Source organism: Paroedura picta, chromosome 10 (genome assembly GCF_049243985.1).
Source record: "Paroedura picta isolate Pp20150507F chromosome 10, Ppicta_v3.0, whole genome shotgun sequence".
Taxonomy (NCBI): Eukaryota; Metazoa; Chordata; class Lepidosauria; order Squamata; family Gekkonidae; genus Paroedura; species Paroedura picta.
The window spans coordinates 60,053,195-60,079,698 of NC_135378.1; the positions used below are offsets into that span (position 1 = coordinate 60,053,195).

Consider the following 26,504-nt stretch of genomic DNA (forward strand, 5'->3'; position numbering starts at 1 on the left):
CGGACTGGGGACGCGGATGGTTGAGGGTGGTAGTGTGTTTGGCGTGGAGTCCGGGGCGTTGGGCAGGCTTACTGTGGGGATGGGTCGAGGTCTCGTTGTTGTTGACGGCACGTCCTGACGGCTCCCGGCAGCCGGGTGTCGACGGTTATGGCGGGGCGAATGGGAAGCACGGCATGTGGAGGACGGCTGTAGGGGGGGAGGCTCGTGCAGGTCCCGCAGCCATCGTTGGCGAGTCTCCGCATTGGGTGGTGCGGTCGAGGCGCAAGGTGGCGGCCCTGCTTCTTTGGTGTGCAGGCTCTGCGCAGGGAAGGGAGATGCTCCGGCGGCGGGAAAGGAGCAGGGCTCCCTGCTCCTTTCCCGGCAGCAAAGCATCTGGGCAGCCAGTCCAGCGTGGGCCATTGGCCACTTGGCCCTCGAGTGGCACTCGGAGGGGCCCAATCAGGAGCCGCTTCACGGCTCCTGATTGGACCCCTCCGAGTTTTTATCCCGGACGGGTCCCACCCTAACTGCTCCCCAGGAGCCCTTACTCTTTTATTTAATCCACAGGAGCGGATTAAAGATTTTTGCCTGTGTTTGATTGTCTTAGTGTATTGACTGTATTTTGTAGGTGATTTTATTAAAGTTTGGATGCCTTTGGTACTCCTGGACCCTTTATGCACGGCGGCAGTTACTCTGCCATGCCGTTGCAGTAGGGAAGGATGCCCCACTGTTCCCCGTGAACGCACGGGGGCGGGGCATGCGGGGCAGCCCTGGCGTAGTGCGCGCACATGCACTTTGCACCAGGACCAACGAGATAAGTGGCAGAGGCCGGGGGGGTGGGGTGAGGAGGGGCCAGGGGTAGTGGGCGGGCCAGGCCCCCTCCACACGCTTTGGTGGGAGCAGGGGGACACCCCTGTCGGCTCTGTGGCTCCGCGGATATAAGATACATTAAGATATATTATTAAGATATATTATTATTATTAGAAAGATTTTGATCTGCCCAGGGTAATGTCACCACATTTTGATAGATTAGTTCTACACATGCTTGATTATGAGAATAACTTGACCCTCCCAAAAATTGTTACTCAATAATTGTTACTCTAAGCATCACACAGTGCAACATCTACTAATACTGTTACTGTTTTCATACATCTTACTTTACAAATCTGATTATATATCAAATACTACCTGTAGTGTTCTTTTGCATCATCTAGAGCAAGTTGCCTGAATTCCTCATACATTTTTTTATTAAAATGGTCTCTAAGGAAAAAAGACCAGAAGCGAAAAAGTGTGTTCATTTCTTGAGACTGACCAATTCCCAAACGTTTCCTTTCTGAAGAAAGAAAAATACAATACAGACTGTTAAGAAATATAATTCTACTAATTGCTGAACTCAGTTTCAACATTCATTAAACTATGTTAAAAGGTAAAGTTAAAGGTATCCCCTGTGCAAACACTGAGTCATGTCTGACCCTTGGGGTGACGCCCTCCAGTGTTTTCATGGCAGACTCAATATGGGGTGGTTTACCAGTGCCTTCCCCAGTCTTTACCGTTTACCCCCCAGCAAGCTGGGTACTCATTTTACCGATCTCGGAAGGATGGAAGGCTAAGTTGACCTTGAGCCAGCTGCTGGGATTGAACTCCCAACCTCATGGGCAGAGCTTTCAGACAACCTTACCACTCTGCGCTACAAGAGGCTCATAAAACTATGTTATAAAAGCATAAATAACACACACCTTGACATCTGCTTCCAGAAACAAATTAATTGGAATGTTAAAATAACATGTTAAATTTAATACTTTAAAACTTGCATTTGCTGCTGCTAAGAGTGCACTAAAGAACTTCAAAAATTGCCACTACATTTTTAAAAAACTAATCGTAATCATTCAACTACTTCAAATAGCTAAAATTGTTCTGCAGGGCCTGCAAAAGGGAACTCTTCCGCCAGGCATTTGGTTGAGACAAGGTGTAACCAACAACACCTGCAAGGCCCCTGCTCCCTCCCTCCCAGAAATTCATCAACACATTCAGCTGCTGGACCTGATTGCACTGTTACCATTGTTACAATTATCAGTGTTAATAGTATTAATGTTATGGTTATCTATATGTTATGGATTTTCTTGTATTGTTTTCTACATTTTATGTGAATCACCCCGAGCCTTTGGGGAGGGCGGTATATAAACATAATAAATAAATAAATAAAATTAATAAATAAATGTTCTACTGCTTAAAAGTAAAGGTAAAGGCAAGCACCGGGTCATGTCTGACCCTTGGAGTGACGCCCTCTAGTGTTTTCATGGCAGACACTGGTGGTTTGCCAGTGCCTTCCCCAGTCATTACCATTTACCCCCCAGCAGCAAGCTGGGTACTCATTTTACTGATCTCGGATGGAAGGCTGAGTCAACCTTGAGCCGGCTGCTGGGATCGAACTCCCAGCCTCATGGGCAGAGCTTTCAGACTGCATGTCTCCTGCCTTACCACTCTGCGCCACAAGAGGCTCTTGTTCTACTGCTTAGAAGTTGTTTTTTTCTGCTAAATACTGAAGGTAACTAAAAACAAAATTTTTGTTTACTTTCACTTAAGTGAAAAAACATTGGCATATTCATGTATTTGATCCAATGCTATGACCTATGTGTTTTTTACAATGCTACAATTAATAAAATACACATAATAAACAGTTGTTATATAATTCCTAGAACTAAGGGCAAAAAGCTATGTGGGTATATTACTTATTTAATCTTCTAAGAACATATAGAAAATAAGAAAATAGTAAAATCTAGTTGCATCCAGCAATAGTAAATACTAAGTGTTTACCATTTAGGCATCTACGGCGATACTTGTGGTATACTTGCTGTGTAAATCCATTTTCCCTTAGAAGTTCATGAGAAGGGTGCTGAAATTTTGGAAGCGAATGAGGGGTACATCCATAGCTTCCAGACAGTGGTGCACCTTCAGATGGTGATGCATTTAAACTGCTACAGAAAATAAAAAAGAAGTCTATCAGATTTCTTCAGGACTTTCTTGTGATAACAGGAAGTTGTTCATTCTTATTTAGTGCAATACACTGCCACTAACAAGAGTAATTCAAATGCGTTTATAGTACTCCCTCCCAAAATGCAGGAGTAAGGACTAAGTAATTAAATGTTTTCCAGTATGAAAAACTATACAATACAGAAAAAGGTGCTATACAACAGAAATGTTAAATGCAAAGCTTTTTCACTGACATGTTAGCTTTTTGCTTGTAGGGCGTTATAGCCAAGGTGAGGCATTAGAACATGCAGATTACCACCTGCATTCTGGATTGGTATATACCAAGGAAGAATGTATTGCATTCATGTTCATAAAAATATGAATATGCGATAATTCCACCAAGTTAAGTACACATCATTATTCACTTAAGTATGTAGCAGTGAACAAAATAAAACAACCAGTATCATAATGCTCAGAGACATCCAGAGTCAACCAGTAATGTTGAAGACAGGAGATTCGGTCATACAAAAGGAAATATTTCTTCACATAAAACAATGTTAATTTATGGAATTTATTGCCACAAGAAGTGGTGGTAATGGCCACTAGTGTAGATGGCTTTAAAAGGGGATTAGGTAAATTCATGAACGATGGAGAACATTGGATTTAAACAAACAGAAAGTTCATGAGCTTTTTGGAGCTAGTTGGCTCCTACAGTGTAGTTTGTACAACCCCTAAAAGAACCAGGAAAAGTCTGAGAGAAGATTGGACCTAGGTTTTTTATTTTATTTTATTTTACTTATTTATAGATTTCTATACCACTGCTGTCGGTTGACCTGTGGTGGTTTACAATAAAATGATAAAAACAGAGTAAAACTCCTAAAAACACCCCTTTAATAGAATTAACAATTAACAAAATGGCAGTTGATAGGACTTCCAAAACTCCACACACACCCGTTCAGCACATGGGTCAAAGCTCTTCCCCTAACATATATATTAAAAAAGATTTTATTTAATACAATTTTTCTTTGCAATGCTTAAGTGATACATCTTCATTTCTATTCTATGGTCCATAGACCAGAACAAAATCTCAGGGGGGAGAGGGGAGTAGTTCAGGATATTTTTCAACAAGCTCTCAAAGCAAATGTTGGCAACTCTTGGTTTAGGGCTATTTCTATGATGACTAAATGGGACTTCTAAGTTCAGAGAGCAATTACTTTCGACTCCTTTGTGGAGTCCCACAGGGGGGTGGTACTCTCCCCTACTTTAACATCTTTATGCACGCTCTGTCCCAGCTGGTTCAGAGTTTTGGGCTGGGTTGTCATCAATATGCAGATGACACCCAGCTCTATCGCCTCATGGATGGCCACCCGGACTCCCCCCCAATCAATAAACAGATAGATATAGATATTTATTTATCTGATTTATGGTCCACCACTTCCGGTCAAGTTGGCTAGTGGCAGGTAAAATAGTAAAATCCCCACAATAAAACCATTATCTCGGCAGTGAAAATACTCCTCCCCCCCCAAAAAAAAAAACCCAGGACTGCCCAGAACCACATGCCTCAGGGAGCAGTTGGAAGGGGTGTAGGCAGTTGTTATAGCCCCTTCAGAAGGGGCCCCAGATCCCTTCTCTGGCCTCAACCAAAGACCTGGCCAAAGAACTCTGTCTTGCTGGCCCTGCAGAACCATGATAACTCTGTCAGGGCCCTCAGCTCTTCCAGGAGCTCATTCCACCAGGTTTGGGCCAGGATCGAGAAGGCCCTGGCCCAGATAGAGGCAAAAAGTACTTCCTAAGGGCCAGGGATCACCAACAAGTTAACACCTGCTGAGCGAAGGGTTCTGCAGAGGGCATAAGGAGATAGGCAGTCTCGTAGGTATGTGGGGCCCAGACCAAAAATGGCCTTAAAGGTAGTACCAAACCCTTGAACTTGATCTGGGCTACAATCAGTAACCAATGCAGCTGCCTCAGCACTGGCTGGATATAAATTAAAGTCTAATTTAAGTTCACTTTTGTAAGCGACACTAAAAATACATGTTTTGTAGACAGGAATTAACTCCAAAATAATTTTTAAAATGTACACAGCCAGTGAAGTGGGTTTTCCAGGAAACTTTAATCAGAAAATTTTCCTATTCACATTTAAATAAGTAATTTAAATCACATTTTAGAAAGAAGGCAAATATACCATGTACAATCACTGGGGTTTGTCATTGCTTGATATTCCACATTTAGCCCACTTTATCATGATTGATTTGCAGCATAACAGCCTTGGCCACTACTGACTGATACAACTATATTTAAATATTTAGAAAGAAAATTCTTCCATGGAAAAATATAATGCTGGAAAACTGACCTATATCACTGACAGCAAGCCTTAGATATTTTGTATACCTTATATCCTTCGCATTTCATTTATTCCACTCTTCAAACCAAACTTTATATAAATCAAAATTTCCCCACTAATTCTATGAATGCAAAAGTTAGGTTTAGTTAGCATATGATGAACTTCTATTACCTTATAGAAGATGTTCTTGGTCTGTGATCCTTGGAATCCATTACCCAGCCAACATGACTTTCTAGTGGAGGGTTTGTACTGTGCCGTGTTTTTCTTTTCCTTCGTGTCTGTAAGAAACAAAATATCGCATTATATTTTACTGATGAGACTGGAGTCACTTTTCTGGAGAATCACAGGCTAATTAAAGTGAAGTTGCATAAAGTTTCATATTGTGTATTACCTGCATTATGAAGTCATAAAGTTAAGCATCACTACCCAACTGTCTTGCTTTCATAAGGTCTTCAGTGTGTCTTACAATTATTTCCTTATGGATTCAATGGTCTTAACTAAACCTATAAATATAATTTCAATACTAGAAAAATTCTGACCCTCAAGACCTTTAAAACTGTTCCAGAGATTATGCCCTCTCACAATAAAGACCAGTAGGACTGAAGTAAATCGCTTTTTGTTACCTTCACATCAATGGACCTTGATTCTTTAACCACAGGATAGAATCTAGGTGTTTTGGTAGGATCTTGCAGTCTTGGTGTGCGAGGAGTTCTTGGTGTTCTGGAAGGACAGATTCTGGGAGACTCAGGGACAGCTGTTGGCAGCGAGCGAGCCACTGTTGTTGGAGGTACATCTTGAATACCGAACAATTTACAAGCTAGCTCCTCAGTTAAATCTACACCAAAGGAATGTAATATTGATAAATATTGTATTTTATTTATTTAAGGCAGAAACAGGATTCATAACTTTATATGAACGTAATCATATAATTAGTTTGTATATAAAGGTTCTGACTGCAATCAATTAAGTATGCATGCTTGTTTGTAGATATGCATTTTAAGGTAAGAAATTTTATTTAAATCAGTTATTCATATTAGTGTTTTAAACTATAATTTAATCCAATGTTTCAATCACACTGATTTATATCTACCCACTGACAAAAAAGCTCAATTCTTCTACATTTATAAATTATGTAAAGTTAATTGTTTATTGCTTTATATATGCCATAATTTTGCATTTGTTTACTATCCTGAACATTTTATTTTGCTCATAAATGGCTTAACTCTGGATATATACCTTGTTGAGACCTTGGAGGACCTGGGGGGACTTCTTGATTTGGCTCAATTACATGTTCAGGTGTAAGATTGTCAAACTCTTCTTTACTAATAAGATTTAACTTCTTAAAGTTTTCAACTTCCTGCTGAAATGAAAATAAACTTTTATCTGTAACAATCTATATTAACAACTCAATTGCAAAGGTCACCCAGCTGGCTACATATGGAGGCCTGGGAAATCAAACTTGGCTTTGCAGATTAGAAGCTGCCACTTTTAACCACTGTACCAAGCTGACTCTCCAATACTGGATAGCAACAGCACACACTAAATCAGACCTTCTCATCAAGGGTTTCATGAAACCCTGGGGTTTCTTGATGGTCCTGGAAGGGTCTTCCAAATCAGTGAGAGATAATTTATATATATGAATATATTTAAATTTGTTAAACATTGATCAGGTGATATGACCATATATGGTCATGTTGACATGCCTCCCCCCCCCCAAAAGGCCAATGATGAGCCTGGGAGGTGGAACGGGGAGGGGCCCCAGGTGGGCATGTACATAGCTATGCTTCCCAACCATATTCTTTCTGCATGATTGCACCACTTCTCAGGTTTCATGAAGCTTGAAAAATGTTTCAGGGTTGCTCAACACTAAAAAGTTGAGAAAGGTTGCACTAAACCGTAGTCATACCATATTCATTTCAAGGCAATCAGAAAACATACTTTGATAACAAGATTCTACATACTAGTGGTTTTAAAAGTCTTTGGTGCAACACTACAAATAACTAGAATTGTGAATAATCTTCTCAAACTGGATACATAGGTGCTATTCCCTTTCCCTTGCTTTCAGTCTCCTATTCTCCCTTTGTTGAGAGTGGATCCCTTTCAATTTTCAAAATTATGCAGTATTCTTCAACCAGCCAAGTCTCAAAATTTGCATGAAACAAGCAAAGTGTTATGTAACCATTACAAAATTACTCTGCAAATGAGTAATACTAAAATATCCAGCATCCAATTTCCATATTTATTATTTAGCCGAAGGAAGAAACATCTACTATTATTTATGGATATCTTCCCTTAATGATTTTACCATTAATTTACCAATCTTGATAAGCTGAAACAAAACACATGGTTTATGAATAAAAACTGTTAAAAAGTTTTAAGGCATAATACATTTCTTATAGTATTTATGGCAACTGTCCTACCCATTTATTCTCATTTATTAAAGCAGTTCTCTGCTAACAAAAACTAGGGCAAGAAACAGATTCATTAAAATAATTATGTCAAACAGTTCAGATATGATTACCTTCATAGCAAGAGAATCATTCTCACTCTGCTCCATCCACAAATCCTGTTCATAGTAGTATAAGCCATCATTAATGACTTTGGCAAGCTCTGATGTAATTTTTGCCCGAGATACATGGTTACCAGTGCGATCTCCCCCAGGATGCTTTCTCATATATGGTGGTGTCTGTGTTACAATCAAAATCTTATTTAAGTCCTGATCATCAATTTCATAATCTGAATCACTATCTGACCATTCTGTGAAGGTATTTTTGCGGCCTTCTATTTGTGTCATCTCTTCATCAAACAAAAAGTCAAGCTCTTCCTGTTCTTGCTCTTCTGGCCGCAGAGGTTGCTGCTGACTTGACACTTCCTCAAATATAGGCACAGGTTCCTAAAAAAATACAAAACTATGAAAGTTCCAATGAATAGAAGTCACAACCCTAGTTACGATGAAATAAGGAGCCCACTGCAAAGCTAATTAAAACAAAAAACAAAAAATAAGAAAGTGCAAGGCAAACTTTGGGGAAGGGACAAGAGAAAAAAGCAAAGCAGAATGAACCACCAGGGTTGAGGGAAGAAAGATAAACTGAAGTCATGCATATGACTGTATCTGAAGTGAGGAGAACTCTCTCACTGTATTCATCAGCAAGAAAAAGTATCACATGCAGTCTCTTGCAAACCTCTCTCCCATTTTTCCTTCTTATCAGCCCTACTCTATTGGTCTAAAAATATCCACCACAGCAAGCAACAGGCAGCCAAACCATTTGAGTGGGAATTCAATAAATATTAAGTTGTTAAAAGTTAACGCTGCCAATTCTCCCACTGCTGTCACTGGAACATGCAGGCCCTTTCCTAGCTCTAACCCAGTTGGCCCAGAAGCCCTTTTCATCTTTGCTAGGATCTACCACTTCCAAGGGTGAGAGCCAGTTTGGTGAGAGCTAGTTTGGTGTAGTGGTTAGGAGTGTGGAATTCGAATCTGGCAAGCCAGGTTCAATTCTGCATTTCCTCACATGCATCTGGCTGGGTGACCTTGAGCTCTCCACAGCACTGATAAAGCTGTTCTGACCAAGCTGTAATATCAGGGCTCTCTCAGCCTCACCCACCTAATAGGGTGACTATTGTGGGGAGAGGAAAGGGAAGGTGACTGTAAACCACTTTGGGTAGAGAAAAGCGGCATATAAGAACCAACTCTTCTTCTTCAACACATTTGCTATTGGTTAGTTGGTAAGTGGATGTAAAATGCTGCGCCTGTAAATTGTAACTCTACTGTTTTCAGGATTGCCTCAGCAACCCAAAATGACAACTAAGATCTTGGGAAGTCTTGTGAGGATTCATCATTTAATTCATACATTTAAGATAACAAGGAGACCAGATCTATGAATCGTTCAACATATCTAGTTTACTGCCTGTATCTAAAACCGATTTTCAAGATCTCAGAGGAACAATTTTGCTAACTGAAAAGTAGCTAACCTTCCAGGAATAGCTATATGCCAGAAAAGTCAATCTATGGTGGCTTCATTTAATCATCACATTATTAATTATGGGAATTCATCTTAATCCCTCTTACAGTCCAAGAAATTACCTAATAATGAAGCCCTTTCTGTGTTGTGTCTTTAAAAGACATGACTTAAGCTATTCTACAGTACCTTTGGCTTAGTTGGGCATGGACGATGCCTTTTTTTAACTTCTATCCAAGGTTCAGAGTCCAGATCTGGCAAGCTGGTAGATAATCCTTTAGACATGGTTTGAAGATTACTAGTTTCTGTACATTTCTTAGTACTTAGATTTCCCATTCTTGGAGAACTTGGGGCAGATTCTGAAAAGAAAAAACAAAGTTGTACTTACCTATTTTTCTGGCTTTATGATGGCCTATGGCCACATACAATAAACTTGATTTAACTTTAACTGTTGTTCATTGATGTTTTCTATGCAGATGCATATTGGAATTATTGTGCCTGTACAGGTCAGCCATGGAATAAACTTTTCCAGCTTGAAAGCAAATGCAGGGGCACCCCTCTCCTTCTGGCTTTTTCTGCCCAAGAGGCAGGTACTCTTTCCCTCAGTGACTACAAGACCAACATGAACCCCAGCACAGGAAAAAGAACTATATGAGAGCTCACAATAGTGCAAAAGGCATCAATGACTAACAGTTACAGGTAAGTGCAATTCTGTTTTCATCTTTGGTCTTTGGTGCAGCTCCACCCGGAGACCTTTAGCCAGTTATTCACCAGAGGGCATGAATGAAGCTCTCATTGAAAGGGAGACTAGAGAACCACTTTCCCTACATCTGCATCCTTCTTCACCTGCAGATTCAAAGAGTAATGTTGCACAAACATGCTCTCCACTGATCACATTGCAGCTTTGCAAAAACCCTGTACCCTAATGGAGTATGCTGTCATCTCTAATGGATAAGGTTTCCCAGCCACTTTATAGTAAGAACATATGACAGCTACCACACACCTGGTAAGCGTCTGAGAAGGCAGCCTTACCCTTGTTAGGGTCCCAGTAATATGTAAAGAGCACTTAATCATACAGGAAACACCTAATCTTGTTGACATAATAGAGTAATGCACTCTGAACGTCTAACGTATGCAGGTTCTTTAGAGCCCATGGAAGGGAAAAACACATGCAACTCAGTCTCCTGTGCCAGGTAAAATTTAGAAGAAGAAGAGTTGGTTTTTTATACCCCACTTTTCACTGCCTGAACCGTTGGAGGAAAGTCCAAGCTGGGATGAAGTACAGCCTTCTCATTAAAAACTTTCAGAAACAGGGAATTCACCCTGAGGGCTGCTAACTCACTCACTATCCTGGCCAAAGTAATTATTACTAGGAAGGCCACTTTTCTGGAAAATAATGCCAAAGGGCATCTGGTTGAAGGGTTCAGAGCAGGGCTTTATGAGTTGTGCAAGCATCAGTGACAAACTGTGGGACAATGTAAGGGGTGGGAGAAAAATTGTCCAGCAGGCCTTTCAGAAAATATTGGACAAGCTTGTGAGAAAACAGGGAGGTACCTTCAATACCCTTGCAGTATATCAAAATGACCACAAGGTGGGTCTTAACTGACAATATGGCCAATCCTTCATGTGCTAGTGAGAGTAGGTACTCCAGGACGAATGGTAAGGGGAAAATGAACAGAGACATCCCTCTGGACAGATGCCAAGGTTCAAAACAAATCCAATTCCTGGAATAGGAATACCTTGTGGATGAATTCCTGGCCTGAGTCAAGATAACATGTTCTTCAGAAAAGAGAAGTCGTGCTAAGGATGGATTCTCCATGCTGTGAGGTACAAATTAGATCCCTTACTAGTAAATACGAGACCAGGAGAAAGGGTAATACATGCCAAGGTGGCTAGGCGGAGCAGCTCCAAGAATCAAATTTGGTGGGGCCATATGGGGGCCGTTTGATCTCTCTGCCGCTTAACTTCCCAATAATACTGCTCAGGAGGGGAAGGGAAGGAATACATAAAACAAGGTCCCTGATGAGGGGATGTGGAACGCATCTGCTAGGGAGGATGGATTGCTGCCCACTAGGGAACAAAATTCTGGAGCTTCTTTGTCTCATGAGTGGCTAAATATCTACCTGCCCCGTCCCAACGCTCAAAGACCTCCCAGAGATATTGGAGTTGGATCGACCACTTGTGATTGGTCTGATAAACTCTGTTCAAGCTGTCTACCTTGGATTTTAGGCTCCCTGCTATGTGAATAGTCCAAGGGAAGGCCCTGATGTGCCCAGCTAACTTTCAGATTGCTATGGCTTCCATAGCCTCCAGGACCCTGCACCCCCTTATTTAGATAGTATACAGTGGAGGTATTGACCATTTGGACTATAACTCTTTCCTTTGAGAATATCTGCAGAGGAGATAAGGGCAAATCTCAACACACATAATTAAAGGATGTTGATACGGAGGCAACTACTAAGGATGGACCATCCACCATGCACAGAGGTGTCCTCACAATGAGTTCCCCAGCCTGACACTGAAGCATCAGTAGTGAGGGTGAAATGGAACGGTAACCACATGACAGCAGGCCTGTGGGGACTTTTTCCGCTGCCCCTTTTTGAAGGAGCTCTCTTAGCTGTTTATGGAGCCCTGGATATGTGTTATCAACTGCTGTTAAAGCAGGGCAACAGGAAGGGATAGTGACAAACTTTAATAGGTAAGCACTATGAACTACAGACAAAACCCAACTATTGAAGCATATAAATCTGAGTTAACCTATGTCTAAAACTGGGTGATTCTGTAAGAATTGGAACAAATAGTAAGAATTTTGGTAGCTGTTGGCTCTGTAGTGTTTGCTGGTTCACTGACCTAGGTCTTGGGAAACTCTCTTATGAAATCATAGAATCATAGAGTTGGAAGGGACCTCATGGGTCATCTAATCCAACCCCCTGTACTATGCAGGACACTCACAACCCTATCGCTCATCCACTGTGGGACACTGTGGGAAATGTGGGACACTGGTACAGAAGATGAGGATACAGGTAGAGCACCTGTTCTTGCTGGTCCCTCTGGCCCTTATAAAATTGAGTAACGAGCCATGCTGCCTTGGGACAAAAGCAAGAAGAGAAGAAAAAAAAAACACCCAGGGACTTTTTTAGCACTGTTTCTTAATCATTGGCAAGAATTCATTGGTAGCATATAGGGAGTTGATCCCTCAAAGGGATGGTCCGCGATCCTACAGGTCAGTTGGATGCAGCCAAAAACATCTTCTCAGAATCACCCCAGAGGCCATAGATCTGGCTGATACATCAGCAATATGTCTGTCTGCATTTATCTCCTGCTTGGAAAGTCTGATAGTTTCTGATTGGAACAACTTGATCAGCAATCTGGATTCTTCAGGAAGGGCATCTAAGTACCGTATTTGCCGGCGTATAAGACGATTGGGCGTATAAGACGACCCCCCAACATTTCCACTCAAAATATAGAGTTTGTTACATTACATTACAGTGCCTGTCATTGTCACCATCGTATGGCCGCAGCGCAACCGCAGTGCCTCTGGCCCGCTCCTGCATCTCTCTGTGACCGGCACTAGTGCGCATGTGCGAGCTCTGCGTAGACAAGGGGCGGGCCGGAGCGCCTCTGCTTCCAACAGAGCAGAACAGGCCTGTCATGCCGAAAAGGCTGGCACCCCTATCTCACTGCTGATGCTCGCCGCAGCCTCGCTGATGAAGTACTGCGGCCGTGCTGGATACCGTGCGATACTGGATGGTATGTAGATTGAGGTGGGCGGGCATCGGGAGGCCACTATTGGCAGCTATGTCTATCTCAACTGAAGTGCACCCAGCGTATAGGACAACCCCCCCCCCCCACTTGGAGGCATGTTTTTCAGGGGGGAAAAGTAATCTTATACGCCAGCAAATATTGTATTGATTTTCCCAGAGGAAAAGCTGATAACCACACATAATTTGTTGATAATTTACAACTTGGAAGTTGAGAGCCACATACAAATAAAATTTACATTGTAAGGAATCTAAATATCAGCTTTCTCTGACTCCAGAAGAGGAGCGTTGGCCTGGTCTATGCCATATCTGCATGTCCTCTGTAACTAACAAGGAGGGAATTGGGTGGACAGTCAGATCTTACATAATTTTTCAATGCTGTGGGAAGTGGCCATAGTAGGCTGGGTTCTGTCAAATCAAAACTGTTAGGTTTGCAAGCCCTCCAATACAGGAAAAGCTATTATACCAAAGAATGAGGGTAGAGACGAATCAGAATTTTATCCTTTGACCTGTTATCTGACATGACAAAATTGATGTCCAGCACCTTGGACATTCTTAATATCTGCTCACCATAGAGGCGAAGATCTTCACTCAGGGATACTGGGGTCGGGTCCCCTACTCTGTTGTCCGGAGATGATTCAGAAGCACTCTCAGAACTATAATGAAATGCCACAGCCACATTCTCTTCTGATTCATGATATTGAGACATCAAAAGTTAAAAATTGGAGTGGACTTCCACATGTCTAGGGTTGTCTGGGTCATACCCAGAACTGAGCACAGGGAGGGATTAAGGCCACTGGAAGTAGTGATTGGGCCACTGATATAAATATGTTGGGGACATATAATAAGAGTGGCATTGGGGTGGACCACCCTGCTATCAAGAGAGAGAGGGTACCAGGTCAGGTTGTATAAGACTTTTTTTTATACACAAAGGATAAATACAAACTGTTTAATTATTCACATGCCAAATGACAGCATAAATGGGAAAGTAAAGTTGGATCTGCTAGGAAGTTACTTTCTGTTTACCTGGTAGGACACCAGGCATAAATGGGTTGGATTCTATGGATACTATGTTTACAGAAGAGAAGCAATCACATAAAATTTTGCTCTTTATTGTACCCCACTCCAATATGGCATTTGTCTTCAAGGGTTTCTCAAACCACAGCAATATTTTACCAGGAAAAATTACTATTATCTAAGGAATAAACTACTTGTGACCATAATAAAAACACCACTGTCATTTTAAAGTCCTTTAAAAAGGTTGCATGGGCCAGGTACAAACTGGGTCTGCAGTGTGGTGTTCTTATCTTCCCTGCACCTTATCAAGTACCAAAACAGCTGCAGAGGGGTAAGTCATGGGCAGACAAAAGCCCCTCAAGCCCAATGAACTGTGAGTCCAATCAGGATTGGTCCCCTATGGGATTTTAAAATTACTTTAAAATTGTGTTGACCACAAGTTTGGTCCTATGATGGTCTCTGCCTCAGAGCATGCTTCCTCTTTTGGCAAAGACTAATTGAAAACAATGGACACACACTTGGAACTCATTTACAACTTGAAAAACAGAATAACAGAGGTGAGAAAAGAAAACTGAAAACAGCAACAAAACAAGAAACCCCAGACATAACATAGTATGAAATCATACACACTGCCCCTACCCACCATCCATGTGCTTTTCCTGACCTCTGTTCATATTAAAGGTAAAGGTAAAGGTATCCCCTGTGCAAGCACCGAGTCATGTCTGACCCTTGGGGTGACGCCCTCCAGCATGGTTCATATTAGACTTGCCTAAAAAGATGCAACCTCTAAATTTACTCAAACATCCCTTTTTAGCAACGTGTTTGGATAGCAAACTGGATAGCAACCTACTAACTGCACAGGCTGTGAATCTGAGCCCCCTACTTATTTGAAACAAATAGAAACATTCGTTCTGAACACTTTTTCCTTTTGACATCAGTCTTTCCGGCCCCGAAATGATAGCTTTGCTTTTACTCACCAGCCAGCAATATACATTTACTTCGGCTTTCCAGAAGGAAGATGAGTTAACTGTTAACTATTTCTTTCTCTGCTTGCTGTCCTCCCAATACACAAGACAATGGGTAAACACATGACACTTATTATTCACTGTCTTGGCCAGTATCATAATGCTGAAAAGTTACTTCACAATTAATCTAGGTCTGTCTTCAGTGAAGACACCATGTTTGCTGGAAGTTTGGTTGAAAAGGATGAGACAGAGGCTGCCAGGAAGCTGCAAGATGAGAACTTTTCTTCCAATCTGAAGAGCTATGGGCGTTTCCAAGAGCAACACTATCTCTTTGTATAGAAAGAAAAAGAACTACATGTTTCAGATTTTTCTCTTATTCCCATTCTTTTCAAAGTATAGGCTGGCTTTGAGTAACATTTGTTGGAGGGGGAAGTAACACCTCCTCTAACATAAGGCAGTTTTGCATAATTTAATATGTGTGTTCTCAGCCACGGGTAGTTCAAATATTTAATATCACATTGGCAGAAAAAGATAATCTTACCAGTGTGTGAACCAAAAGCTTTGCCTGGTATGAATTCTGGACAGTTAATAAGCTGGGAAAAGTCCGTTTGAGGAAGGCTCCTTGGAGAAGGTCCTGGAATAGGCCACTTTTCTGGTTCTATCCTTTTCCTGATCTTCTGGTCTACTATTTCTATTTCCGTACTGTCTTTTAATGCCTAAATGAAACAACCATGTGCATATTAGTAAGAAACACAACATTAAAATGTAAAGCTAACAAATCATTGAAGGTGAACTTGTTACAGCTTTCCAAGGTCAGTTTAATATATTAGAAGAACTGTAAATAGAGCGTAGGGATAAGATACAAGTTGACTGAACACTTTTCATTTCACAATGTTTGACTACAGTTAAACATTCCTGCAAGTAAAAAATACACCTGTGTATTGGCCTATTTTTTCACAGTAACAAGGTACTCAAAGGTCGCAACAGCAGAGGTTTCTTCGTTCTTGAGTCCTACAGGATCTAGATTCACCCAGTTCTTCAGAAACAGATCCTGCCCTGAACTATAACTAATATCCACATTTTAAAACTGGCTTTAGTATTTTAGAATTGTAGCGTGGAATGATTAAACACATGTGCAATTCACGGTGCATGTACACTCTGGAATTAGTTATGGAATAAATAACAAATACAAATGTGTGTGTCACACGTTATAAACATGAAAAGATTTTCAGGTATATGTACAAGTAAACAAACTATTAAAAGTCCGGGCTTTGTTTTCTTTAATCCCTTTGTTACAATTCATTAGCCTCGTCAATGAATAAATTTCCGAACAGGCTAAAATTTCTCATTATTTACACACTCCTTCAGCTATTGCTTAATATGGTGAAAAGTCACAGAACGAACTTTCTAATGTCTGAAGGAAGTAACTAAACACAGGCTAATATTGACTGCTTCTGTGACTGAAGTGAAAGATCAGTTGAGCAAAAATCCTCACATATGATACAAAGTTGGAAGCTGCAGGCTGCTGAGGTGAAGGAAGCCAACAGGCGAGAAGCTTTAAATGCTGCTGTACCACAATCAAATTTCATAAATTACTAGTTGGGAAAAAAATCAGAGAATCTGGCCCTTGCTGGCAGCCACAGTGCCAGGGGCCACCTGAGGGACGGACGGGGTGGCGGCTGGCCAGACCCGGCACTGACCCCACTTGCTCTGCCTCCTCCCCTGCCATCGCTGCCACTGCCTTCGCTGCAGCCTCCACCAATGTGGCCTCCACTGCTGCTACCATTTGTCACCTCCCTGCCTTTATGCTGTGTTGGGGGGGGGGTGGCAAGGTTTACGTACATCATGTCCATGACAATTTCCATTTCACCACACACAGCATAAGATCAGCAAGTATAGGATAAGTGCAAATATTTCTGTGTAAAGCAGAAATTGTCTCATGACTGGTATACAGTTAAAAATGTATTATTTTACTGAGGTGTGCAGTTTTAAGAAGAGGACAAACTTGCACACTCACCCAGAAAACTAATTTTCATACAATTTACTGGCTTCCTAGGATGACTTGGCTGCACTGTTTTGGCCAAACACACAAAGAATTCTCCCTGCCTTTTAGAACACTGTCACTTTAAAAAAGAAACCTTTAAAAAAACATTGTAGAAACTAATAATTTGACTTACCTCTAAGATTAGATTAACATTAGTAGTGAGAGCCTGTACACGGTGGAAGCTTGCAATCAAAGAAATAGGCAAGAATCCTTGGTGATCCATCTTCCTCCTCAAGAAGAAGTCTCTTTCCAAATTTTCTATACTGAAATAATATTCACTGAAGAAAGAAAAAGTTTAAATTATCCTACTGTTTCTAGGCTAGCATAACCCAAAGCCCCCTATTTTATTGTATATGTCTTTTATTAGCTAAAGATTCACTTTGCTTGTTTTTTTTTAACAATTTCTATTGGTCTATAACAGGCTTTCTCAACCAGGGTTTCATGAAACCTGATGGCCCTCAGAGGGTTTCCTGAGAGTTAATTTTATATTTTGTTAAAATTCTTAAACATTTAATGGGTGTTAATTAAGTGAGAGGTAATTAATTATATATTTTTGTTAAAACTGTTAAACATTTAATCTCAAAAAATGTTAGACAAACTCATCTTACTTTAAAGTACAAGCTAATATGCACTTACAAATTATCTACAAGACTAAAACAATGAAGATATTAATGACATGATGAGGAAGCACAGAGAGCTCACAACTTTATTTATAGCACCAGGACATTCAACTCTTTCTTGAAGTTTCTATTTTTTTTAAAAAAGGACACAAAACTGCTAAACAAAAGTGTCACTAAAAGCCCAAATTTCAAGTGAACATCTTGAAGAAAAACAAATTTCATCCAACACACACACAAATTTACTTACATTTGGCGCTTAATGTATTCTTTAAGTACTGTTTCATCCACAGAATACATCTGTACTCCTGTTCCATCATCATAGTAATACATCATACTAGTGTTAAGATCTGACTGAAATGGCTGATCAGTCCTTTCACCATATTGTTCTCTAGGACCATATGAATCTCCATGATTCACTTCAGAAAGGAATAAGAGGGGAAAATTGAAGAAATAAATTATAGATAAAGGCATTTTAAAGAATAATCCTGTCTTCAAAATTCTAGAATTCTTTGAGTTATATTCTTAGAACTTTCAAAGAAAAAGGTTTTATGAAGACCCTCACTCAGAATTATAAGCACAGGCTATGAAGACTGTTCTTAGAAACAGTCTTATCCATGGGCAATCAGGGCAATGTCCTGGGCTGAATGCTGGGGGAAACCTGCACTGGAGGACCTCCAACCACTCAGCTACCATCACTGCTGGCTGCTCTACTGTCTCTGGATTCACAAATCAACAATGGCTTCAGGGAAGCAGCCAGGGCAATCAGCTGTAGGGCAGTAGAGGTAGTCTTCCAAATTGCCCTACAGCTGATTTCTATTCCACACCTATTGATCAGGGGCAATGAGAGGCAAAAATGGTTTTCTATTACCAAGAGGTTTTGTTTAATGACCTAGAATTCCATCAACTCATTTATGCACATGTTGACCCAGAACCATACAGAGAACTCCTAAATATCCACAAACTTGATATAATTGTCATGGACATGTCATGGTGTGTTTTAAAAATAAAATTCTTGGGCTCATAAAAATGATAAAATAATCCAATTATTTAAAGACGTTGTCCACTTTCCTGGAACATGTGATGAGTAACATGGTCAGGGTTCCTGGAGAAGTGGCATAACAATTCTCCAAATAATTAAATGGTCAACAAAAGAGCCATTGGTGGCTCATAGGCCACTGTCACTGTTTTAAAGAGTATTTTTTCAAGAAAGGAAGGCCCCAGCTGGAATGCATCATATATTTTAAGAGTTGCTTGTCTCCCTATTTTGGAAAATATAAGGCTTGTACCATGGAAATGAGGAGGAGAAATGGCAGAGACAGAAACTTTTGAGAGCAAGAGTCTCAAACATTTGTAAACACCACTGAACGCTTTTAGACTGTCTGACAAGGATCCTGGCAATATCTGAACAGATTCACATTGAAAGGGTGACAGAAATCACACCAGAAATTTTATAAATCTATGGTGTGGTCACACTCACAGCTCTGCCCACATTTGGTTGCTCCATCTCAAAAAGCTCAACAAAGAATTAGAGATGGTACAAAAGAGGGCAGCTACAACTGTCAGGGTGTTGGAGCATTATGTTACAGAGGAATACTCAGATCAGGTCAGATCAAACATTTCCTCATAATAGAAAAAAAGGCTTACAGAATTCAATCCTTCAACATGTCATATAACCCACCCTTTTTAAGCCCCCCAAAATGAATGGGGCCATAAAGTGAACTACAATAAGAAGACAGAATGTCTTCTATTCTCCTTTCTTCTGCTAGAAGGCAATGAGCCCACTACCTTCTGCAGGGTCTCAGGAGATTGAACTTCACAATCCCCCAACAAAAGAGCTGCAGCACACATTTGAGTTATAACACATAGAGAATCACTGGCTTGACGTACAAACAATGGAGAAGCTCTACAGTCTAATATGTCAGTAATGAATACTATTTAATAACTATTTTCATACTTCTAGGGTTTGCTCTTCCACGCCCTCTTCCTCTCCCCCTTCCTCTCCCTCTTCCTCTGTAAAATCCTCGAACACTGCCACCTTCACTTCTCACACTAGAGATTTCATCATGATCGTCTCGTTTGTCCCAGTCTCGTCGCCAGCCTTTGAAAACAAGAAAATAAGCAAAAGTTCAAGTAGTCACAGAACAGGTTTTAGCATCAAGCAGATAATAATAAATGAAAGATATACTTTTAACATACTAGTTCTTGTCTCATTACGTCTGTTGTTGTGAGGAACAAGCTTGTTGGTTTCCAGTTGAGATCTTGAATTGTTCCGAGACCCAGGTCTCTCTTGGCTATCTGGTTTCATATCATCCAAATGAAGTGGCACCCATTTGTGCTTGTTACCTTCAAGTGTAAAACACCAAACTATAATGCTGTTAAGAATACCCAATAACCATATAAAATATAAGTAACTTATTTTTTAAGAACAAAGTTGGGCCCAGTGGCACCTTTAGGTAAAGGTAAAGGTATCCCCTGCGCAAGCACCGGGTCATGTCTGACCCTTGGGGTGATGACCTCTAGCGTTTTCATGGCAGACTCAATACAGGGTGGTTTGCCAGTGCCTTCCCCAGTCATTACCGTTTACCCCCCAGCAAGCCGGGTACTCATTTTACCAACCTCGGAAGGATGGAAGCCTGAGTCAACCTTGAGCCGGCTGCTGGGATTGAAATCCCAGCCTCATGGGCAGAGCTTTCAGACGGCATGTCTGCTGCCTTACCACTTTACGCAACAAGAGGCTCTTACAAAGTTTTATTCTTTGTTTGTCTTAAAAGTGCCGCTAGACTCAAGCTTTGTTCTGCTGCTTCAGGCCAACATAGCTACCCATCTGAATCTTATTTCTTTAGAATCACTCACCTTTAAACTCAAAAGCAAACATTATAGAAGTGCATTTCTATTCATGAAAATAACACCATCTCTTTCAAGAAGTTCCCTTCCACCCTATACAAAATGCAAATCCTAGTCTTAGACCCTAGGGCAGATATTCACTGTACCAGTGAATGCCATGGTGCACCCCAACATCTGTTCTGCTCCTACATCTAATGCTTTCATTTTCAGCCTTTGTGTTTAGGATTAACACCAGCAATAAAATATATCCCCCACTTCATCTTAAGAAAAGAGCAAATGCTGAGCTATGTATCTTGTAAGTCAGAAATGGAGGGTAAAGACACATAACATCCCAGAGAGTATAGCACATAGCTTAGTGATACAAGTTGGCAGGCATAGTAATGGAGAACAGCAAGTAGCACTGACAGGTCTCAGAAAGATCTGAAAGATAGTAAGTTATTTGGTAGTCTGTGGTTCTTGCTCAGTTTCCTCATTCAAGCCTAGAAACCTGGAGCTATTTAGGCTAATACAATGAGGCTACTGGTAAACTAATGGTTATTATCAGAGAAAATGCATTATCCTGAAAGACCTTTGAGATACGTGATTCAACAATCTTCATCTATTGTTGTTTGCAGATTGAGCTGCTAGGTAACAATACATCTATCTCTTTCATGACTAAAATAAATCCCTTTTATTTGAAATACTGTTGCTTGTATTTTAAGAATGCAGAATTTTTTCCCATGTTATTTAATGTTTTACCTAAGACCATGAATGCAAAGAGAAATCTAATAGATACTGTAGGTATTTTTGGAATTGAAGTTTGATACACATTTCTTCAAACATATTAATTTGGCTTATTCAAATTATAAATTTGAAGCAGGTTAATATTTACTAAATTATAGACTATTAATTAGGAGAGCTTTTTGTGAATGCAAATGAAATATAAACAAAAGTGTCAAACATAAACAGACCACAATAAGTCCTATATTCAAGAAAAGCACTGAGAAACACTATATACTCATCCAGACCAACCTTTTTTCCTCTGATTATTAGTTTGAGCCTCATCTTCACTAACATTTTCTCCAGGAACATCTGGAGTTATTTCCAGGTTTTCCTTGATTTTGTTGTTATTTTTCTTTTCATTCTTCTCTTCCTTCTCCTTCTTCATTGGTGCTTTTTTATTCTGATGATTTATACTTTTACCCTGTAAAGATTATGGAGTATTAGCATTATTTTTGACAACAACATTTTACATAAATTGGAGCACCATGACTTTTCTACTTCTAACTTTCTACCACTGCTATCCCTTTTTAACTTTATTGCATCTGATGAACTGACTAACACTACAGGTCAAGGGAAAAAACTATGCTGCGTTGTTTTGTAGATACAAGATTCAAACCCTGAAAAATACTCCAAGAGATGGCAAGTTCTCAAAACTTCAGGATGTCAGCCACTACATATCTTAACTGATATAAACACTACCTTACACATTAGCTTACAAATTAAAATGAAGAAAATGACTTTATACTTGAAATGTGAGAAAGGATTTAGACCAAAGCGTGCTTCTACAGAGTTCTGCAGTTGGCAGTCCTGAAATATTGGCCTGTTTGTTTAGGGGAATGAAAAAACAATTGGCCCGAAGAATTAGTGAAGCCAAGCAAACAAAGTATTCCAAGTATTCACAAACACTTTGTACCAAGCTCCACTCCAGAAGGGAAAGCAAGATACCAACAGACAGATCAACAGAGTGAAGGGGGAGGATATATCTATATAGCTAAACAGCTCAAGCAAAAATCTTATTCCAAATGTTTTTTTCCAAAAATCTAAATAAATAAATAAAAGCAGAGGTTCAAGTAGCAAATAATGCAAAAGGAAAATCCATACAAGAAAACAGCACACAAGTATTACCATCTGCAGTATTAGAGGGGAGATAGACCCTGACCTACCTCAATGAAGGCCCTCAATGTTCCACCGGCACCAAAGCAGCCAGGGTCTGCGGAGATGCCCAGGGGCTGACCATTGAAAGGGAGTTGTCACTTGCTGCCAACAAACTGCTGTGGGAGCCACTCACCACAACTCAGGGGCTATGCCAGCCCCACAGCAGTGGAGACCAATTTAGCCATGGCCAGGCCATTCCCAGGGCCCACCTGACAGAGACGGTTGGCTGGGGCCGGGAGGAGCAATGTGGGCTGGATCTGCCTCCTCTGCGGAGATTCTGGGAATATGCTAATCCCAAGGGTGGGGTTGTTAAAGGCTCAGGGGTGGGGCAGGGGGAGCCCAGATTCATGGGGAGATAAAAGCATGAGCAGAAGCAGAGGTGGGGAGGAGGAGAGTGAAAGAGAAAAATCAAGTGGCAGACACACACAATGGAAGTAGCAGAGATGGGGAGAAAGGAGAACAGCTAGGCTCTGTTCTCCCTCTGTTCACCCTCTGGCTCCAGGAAAGCTCATGGGGGATGGGAAGGTCCCTGTGGTCTGAGAAGAGAGCTTCAGGTGAGTCACCAAAAGGCAGTGAGGAGGGCAAGAGCTCAGAGGAAGATTGTTCCTCCCATCTGGCAGCTTCTGACAGGGGGCATCTCCTAGGTTCCTGGGTTGTCTTGAAGGGGGCTCTCCTGTTAAGCAAAGCTGGCCGCACCCTGATTAGCCCTCCCTCTCCACCTCCCATCCTCCCTCCTTGTCTGCTTGCAGGGGGGGGAAGATTCCCTTCCCTGTGGCCCACAAAGTGCTCTCACTACCTCACAGAGGTGGCAAGAGCGCTTGCCTTGGCCCAGGGAGCCAGCCACAGTGACGGTGGTGGTGGTGGTGGTGGTGGTGGTGGGGGGGGGGGAAGGCTCCGTTCCCTGGGCTGTGGCAAGTGCCTTTGGCACCGAGAGCACTTGCTGCACCCCAGGGAGTTGGCTGTGGTGCCGGCAGCCCGCGGGGGCCTAGGGGGGGCCTTCAAAGCCCGTTCTTATGAATGGGCTTTGCAGCTAGTTATAAATAAATCTGATTATGAGTCAGCACAAAAGTATGTGTCATGTGCCACATGAAATTGCAAAAAAACCCCAAGGTGGTCTTTAGTCAGACAGCCAACACAAAGCAGAACAGAGAATGGCAGTGCACTACATTAAGGATACATAGCAAGTTAATGCAGCAGCACATGAGCACAATTTGGGAATAGATTCCAGCTTCACTGTCAACTGCAAGGAGTGACTTGATGAAACAGACTAGTACACCATGTGATGGTTACTCTATGCCCTGTGGAAAGTAATAGGGGGTTGGCTGAGCCTGAAGTATTTCTTTGCAAGCCTCTACACTGCCTTTGCATCCGCTCCCAAACCAAAGTTGCTATTGCTCGATTTTTCTGAAAGATGATTTTGAATATAAGACCATCTCTCTAAAACAGAAATTATAAACAGAAGTTTTTCTTTTATTGTACATGACTGTAACTTGTATGCAAACTGAAGACATCTCCCATTTTTTCTTGCTGGTGAACATGCAAAAAAATCTAGCCTTCCTTTCATATCAACAAGGGAGTGACCCTGTTTGCGGAGATACGTGCACAGGTATTTCGTCTCTAATTCAAATACAGTGTGCTCTGCAAGAGTCACAATATATAATTATTCCTCGTCAATAAGAAGCTATTATCTATTCAATAATTCAATAATATTTCATATTTTATAATTTCAATTTAAATGTTTTGGCTTCACTACAAAGCAACCTTCCTAATGCTTTTGAATTGACATTTCCTCTACTTCTTCCTCTTCTTATCTGCTGCTTTTTGCTGCAAGCTCCCCTGCCACCATAACAGAGTTAAACCTATTCCCTTCGAAATCCCTCTTACCACAGAACAGACCACTGCAATCCAATTGTGCTACTCTATCAGCAGGGGAAACTACACTGTAATGGTATTGCTGAGGAAAGATGAAATCAGGCAGGTAAGTAGAATGTTGAAAAGAACAACATTCAATTTCTTACTGCCTATTCGTGTAGGACAAGTTCAACACCTGCCCCAGGGAAATGATGAATTGTTTCTCTATTGCAAATAATTTGTTTTCAATATATCCTTACTTCAGAGTTCGCGATTTCACTTGGTGTTGGCCAGTTTGTTGCATCACTGAAATCATTAGCCTGCAATCAAAATAAAAGTTTATTATCCAGATTCACACAGAAAAGTATCCACTTCTGACACCAGGATTATTAGACTTATTTATTTAGATATTTATACAACATTTTTCTTCCCAATAGAACCTCAAAGTGGCTTACAACACTGTTATCTCAATCTCTGTTTTATCTTAACAGCCGCTCAGTGAGGTAGCTTAGGATAAGGGAGAATCACTGTCCCAAAGTTATGCAGCAAGCTTCCATGGTTAGAATGGAGATCTGAACCTGAGTCTCCCAGATCACAGTCCAAAACTCCTAGTGCTATATTACTATATGTTCATTTGTGGCAGTGGTGTTATACCACACAATTTTTAGAAAATATTCTTCACAAATTCTAATGAACAAAATAACAAAACAAATGTAATAAGTACCTTAGTTGATTTCTTTATCTTTGGTTTTCCTGCTTTTATGACTTTAGCAGAACTTTGCAACTCTAAAAGAAATAGTAAGAAAAATATGTTTTACTCAAAACAGGAATAGTGCACAAAATAAAGCCACAATAAATATATCGGCCTGTAATGTGCCACCAGACTCTCTGTCATTTTGACTGTAACACAATTACCCCTCTGGAATAAGTCAGAACATAAAATTTTGCAAGTACTCTCCATTAATTTTATGTCCCCTGAGTGACAAATGAAACCTGTTTAAAGGGGGAAAACCCCTGAATAAAATGTGGCTTGAATGTGATACTAAACAAATTCAGTGCTTTATGTGGAAATTGGAATATAATACTCATAAAATGTTAAGGGTAGTATAGTATGTATTTCCCTTATGTAATTTAAATTTATAAAAACTGAATGTACTGAACACTGCTGATTCACTAGTTTTGACTTACCTGAAGAACTGGAGCCCCAGGTCACAAAAATAGCGCGGCTGGCATTCTACCACATTCGCCAAGCCAAAGTACTAGCACCTTATCTGGCCCCGGAACACATACCACAATGTTTCATGTGACCGTCGCCTCTAGAGTAATTACCTTCAAGGCCGTACATGGTCAGGGCCCAGTGTACCTGAGGGACTGCCTTCCTGCCTATGCCCCTCAAAGAGCTTTATGCCCTGCCGCCACCAACCGGCTAATGATCCCTGGTCCTAAAGAAGCCCGCCTAGCCTCAACCAGGGCCAGAGCCTTCTTGGTGTTGACCCCACTTGGTGGAATGAGCTCCCAGAGAAGATCAGGGCCTTGACAGCCAAAACAGTTCTGCAGGACCTGCAAAAGGGAGCTCTTCCACCAGGCATTTGGTTGAGACCAAGCGATCAACAACATCTACAGAGGCCCTTGCTCCCTCCCTCCTAAATAATCCACCCATGTGTTCTGCTGTGGACCTGTTCGCATTGCTATATTTTGCACCTGTGTTACAGTTTAATGTTAATATTGTAACTGTTGTACGAATGTTGTTATGTAAACTAAGTTCTATGTACCGTTTCTATGTTTTATGTAAACCGCCCTGAGCCTCAGGGGAGGGCGGTATAAAAATATATATAAATAAATAATTAATAATTAAAATAAAATGCCATAGCTCTTCAGAAAACTTCAGTTTCACTGTCACACTCTGGTGTCTTACAATATCTCTTCCATCATGTGAGATGAGACATATGAGAATTTTAGCTTTGGTTTTGATTTGACTGACAATCAAATCAGTTACATTCATTACTTGATTTTTAGTTAGATTAATATATGTATTACTGGTTCTGTTTCTCCCTCCCTCTGTAAATAAGTCAATAAAATATATGTACTGTCACTATTCCTTAACAACTTTTTTTAACTGCTGAGCTTTCCTATGGAAGCAACATAGGTTCATTATGAATTCTCTGAAATCATGAAACTTTAGAAATAGTTTTTCCAATCTATCTCTGTTCATAGACAACAGTAGCAAATCATTCCC

The 26,504-nt window shown here is 40.8% G+C and overlaps 1 protein-coding gene across 2 annotated transcripts in view; it reads right to left on the reverse strand.

Moving 5' to 3' along the window:
• LARP1B (La ribonucleoprotein 1B) overlaps window positions 1-26,504 on the reverse strand; it is a 51,210-nt gene that overhangs the window by 13,013 nt on the left and 11,693 nt on the right. Inside the window, exons 2-16 of one of the 2 annotated variants that reach the window (XM_077300328.1) lie at window positions 24,993-25,054; window positions 24,529-24,588; window positions 21,512-21,683; window positions 19,853-19,999; window positions 19,611-19,754; window positions 17,904-18,072; window positions 17,170-17,314; window positions 15,534-15,708; window positions 9,439-9,608; window positions 7,812-8,183; window positions 6,527-6,647; window positions 5,914-6,125; window positions 5,462-5,568; window positions 2,794-2,954; window positions 1,168-1,312 (exon numbers count right to left, since the gene is read on the reverse strand). In XM_077300328.1, coding sequence (XP_077156443.1) covers window positions 1,168-1,312; window positions 2,794-2,954; window positions 5,462-5,568; window positions 5,914-6,125; window positions 6,527-6,647; window positions 7,812-8,183; window positions 9,439-9,608; window positions 15,534-15,708; window positions 17,170-17,314; window positions 17,904-18,072; window positions 19,611-19,754; window positions 19,853-19,999; window positions 21,512-21,683; window positions 24,529-24,588; window positions 24,993-25,054 — 2,362 coding nt within the window. Of the gene's footprint in view, window positions 1-1,167; window positions 1,313-2,793; window positions 2,955-5,461; window positions 5,569-5,913; window positions 6,126-6,526; window positions 6,651-7,811; window positions 8,184-9,438; window positions 9,609-15,533; window positions 15,709-17,169; window positions 17,315-17,903; window positions 18,073-19,610; window positions 19,755-19,852; window positions 20,000-21,511; window positions 21,684-24,528; window positions 24,589-24,992; window positions 25,055-26,504 lie in introns of both variants that reach the window. The other variant, XM_077300327.1, reaches the window with a different exon arrangement.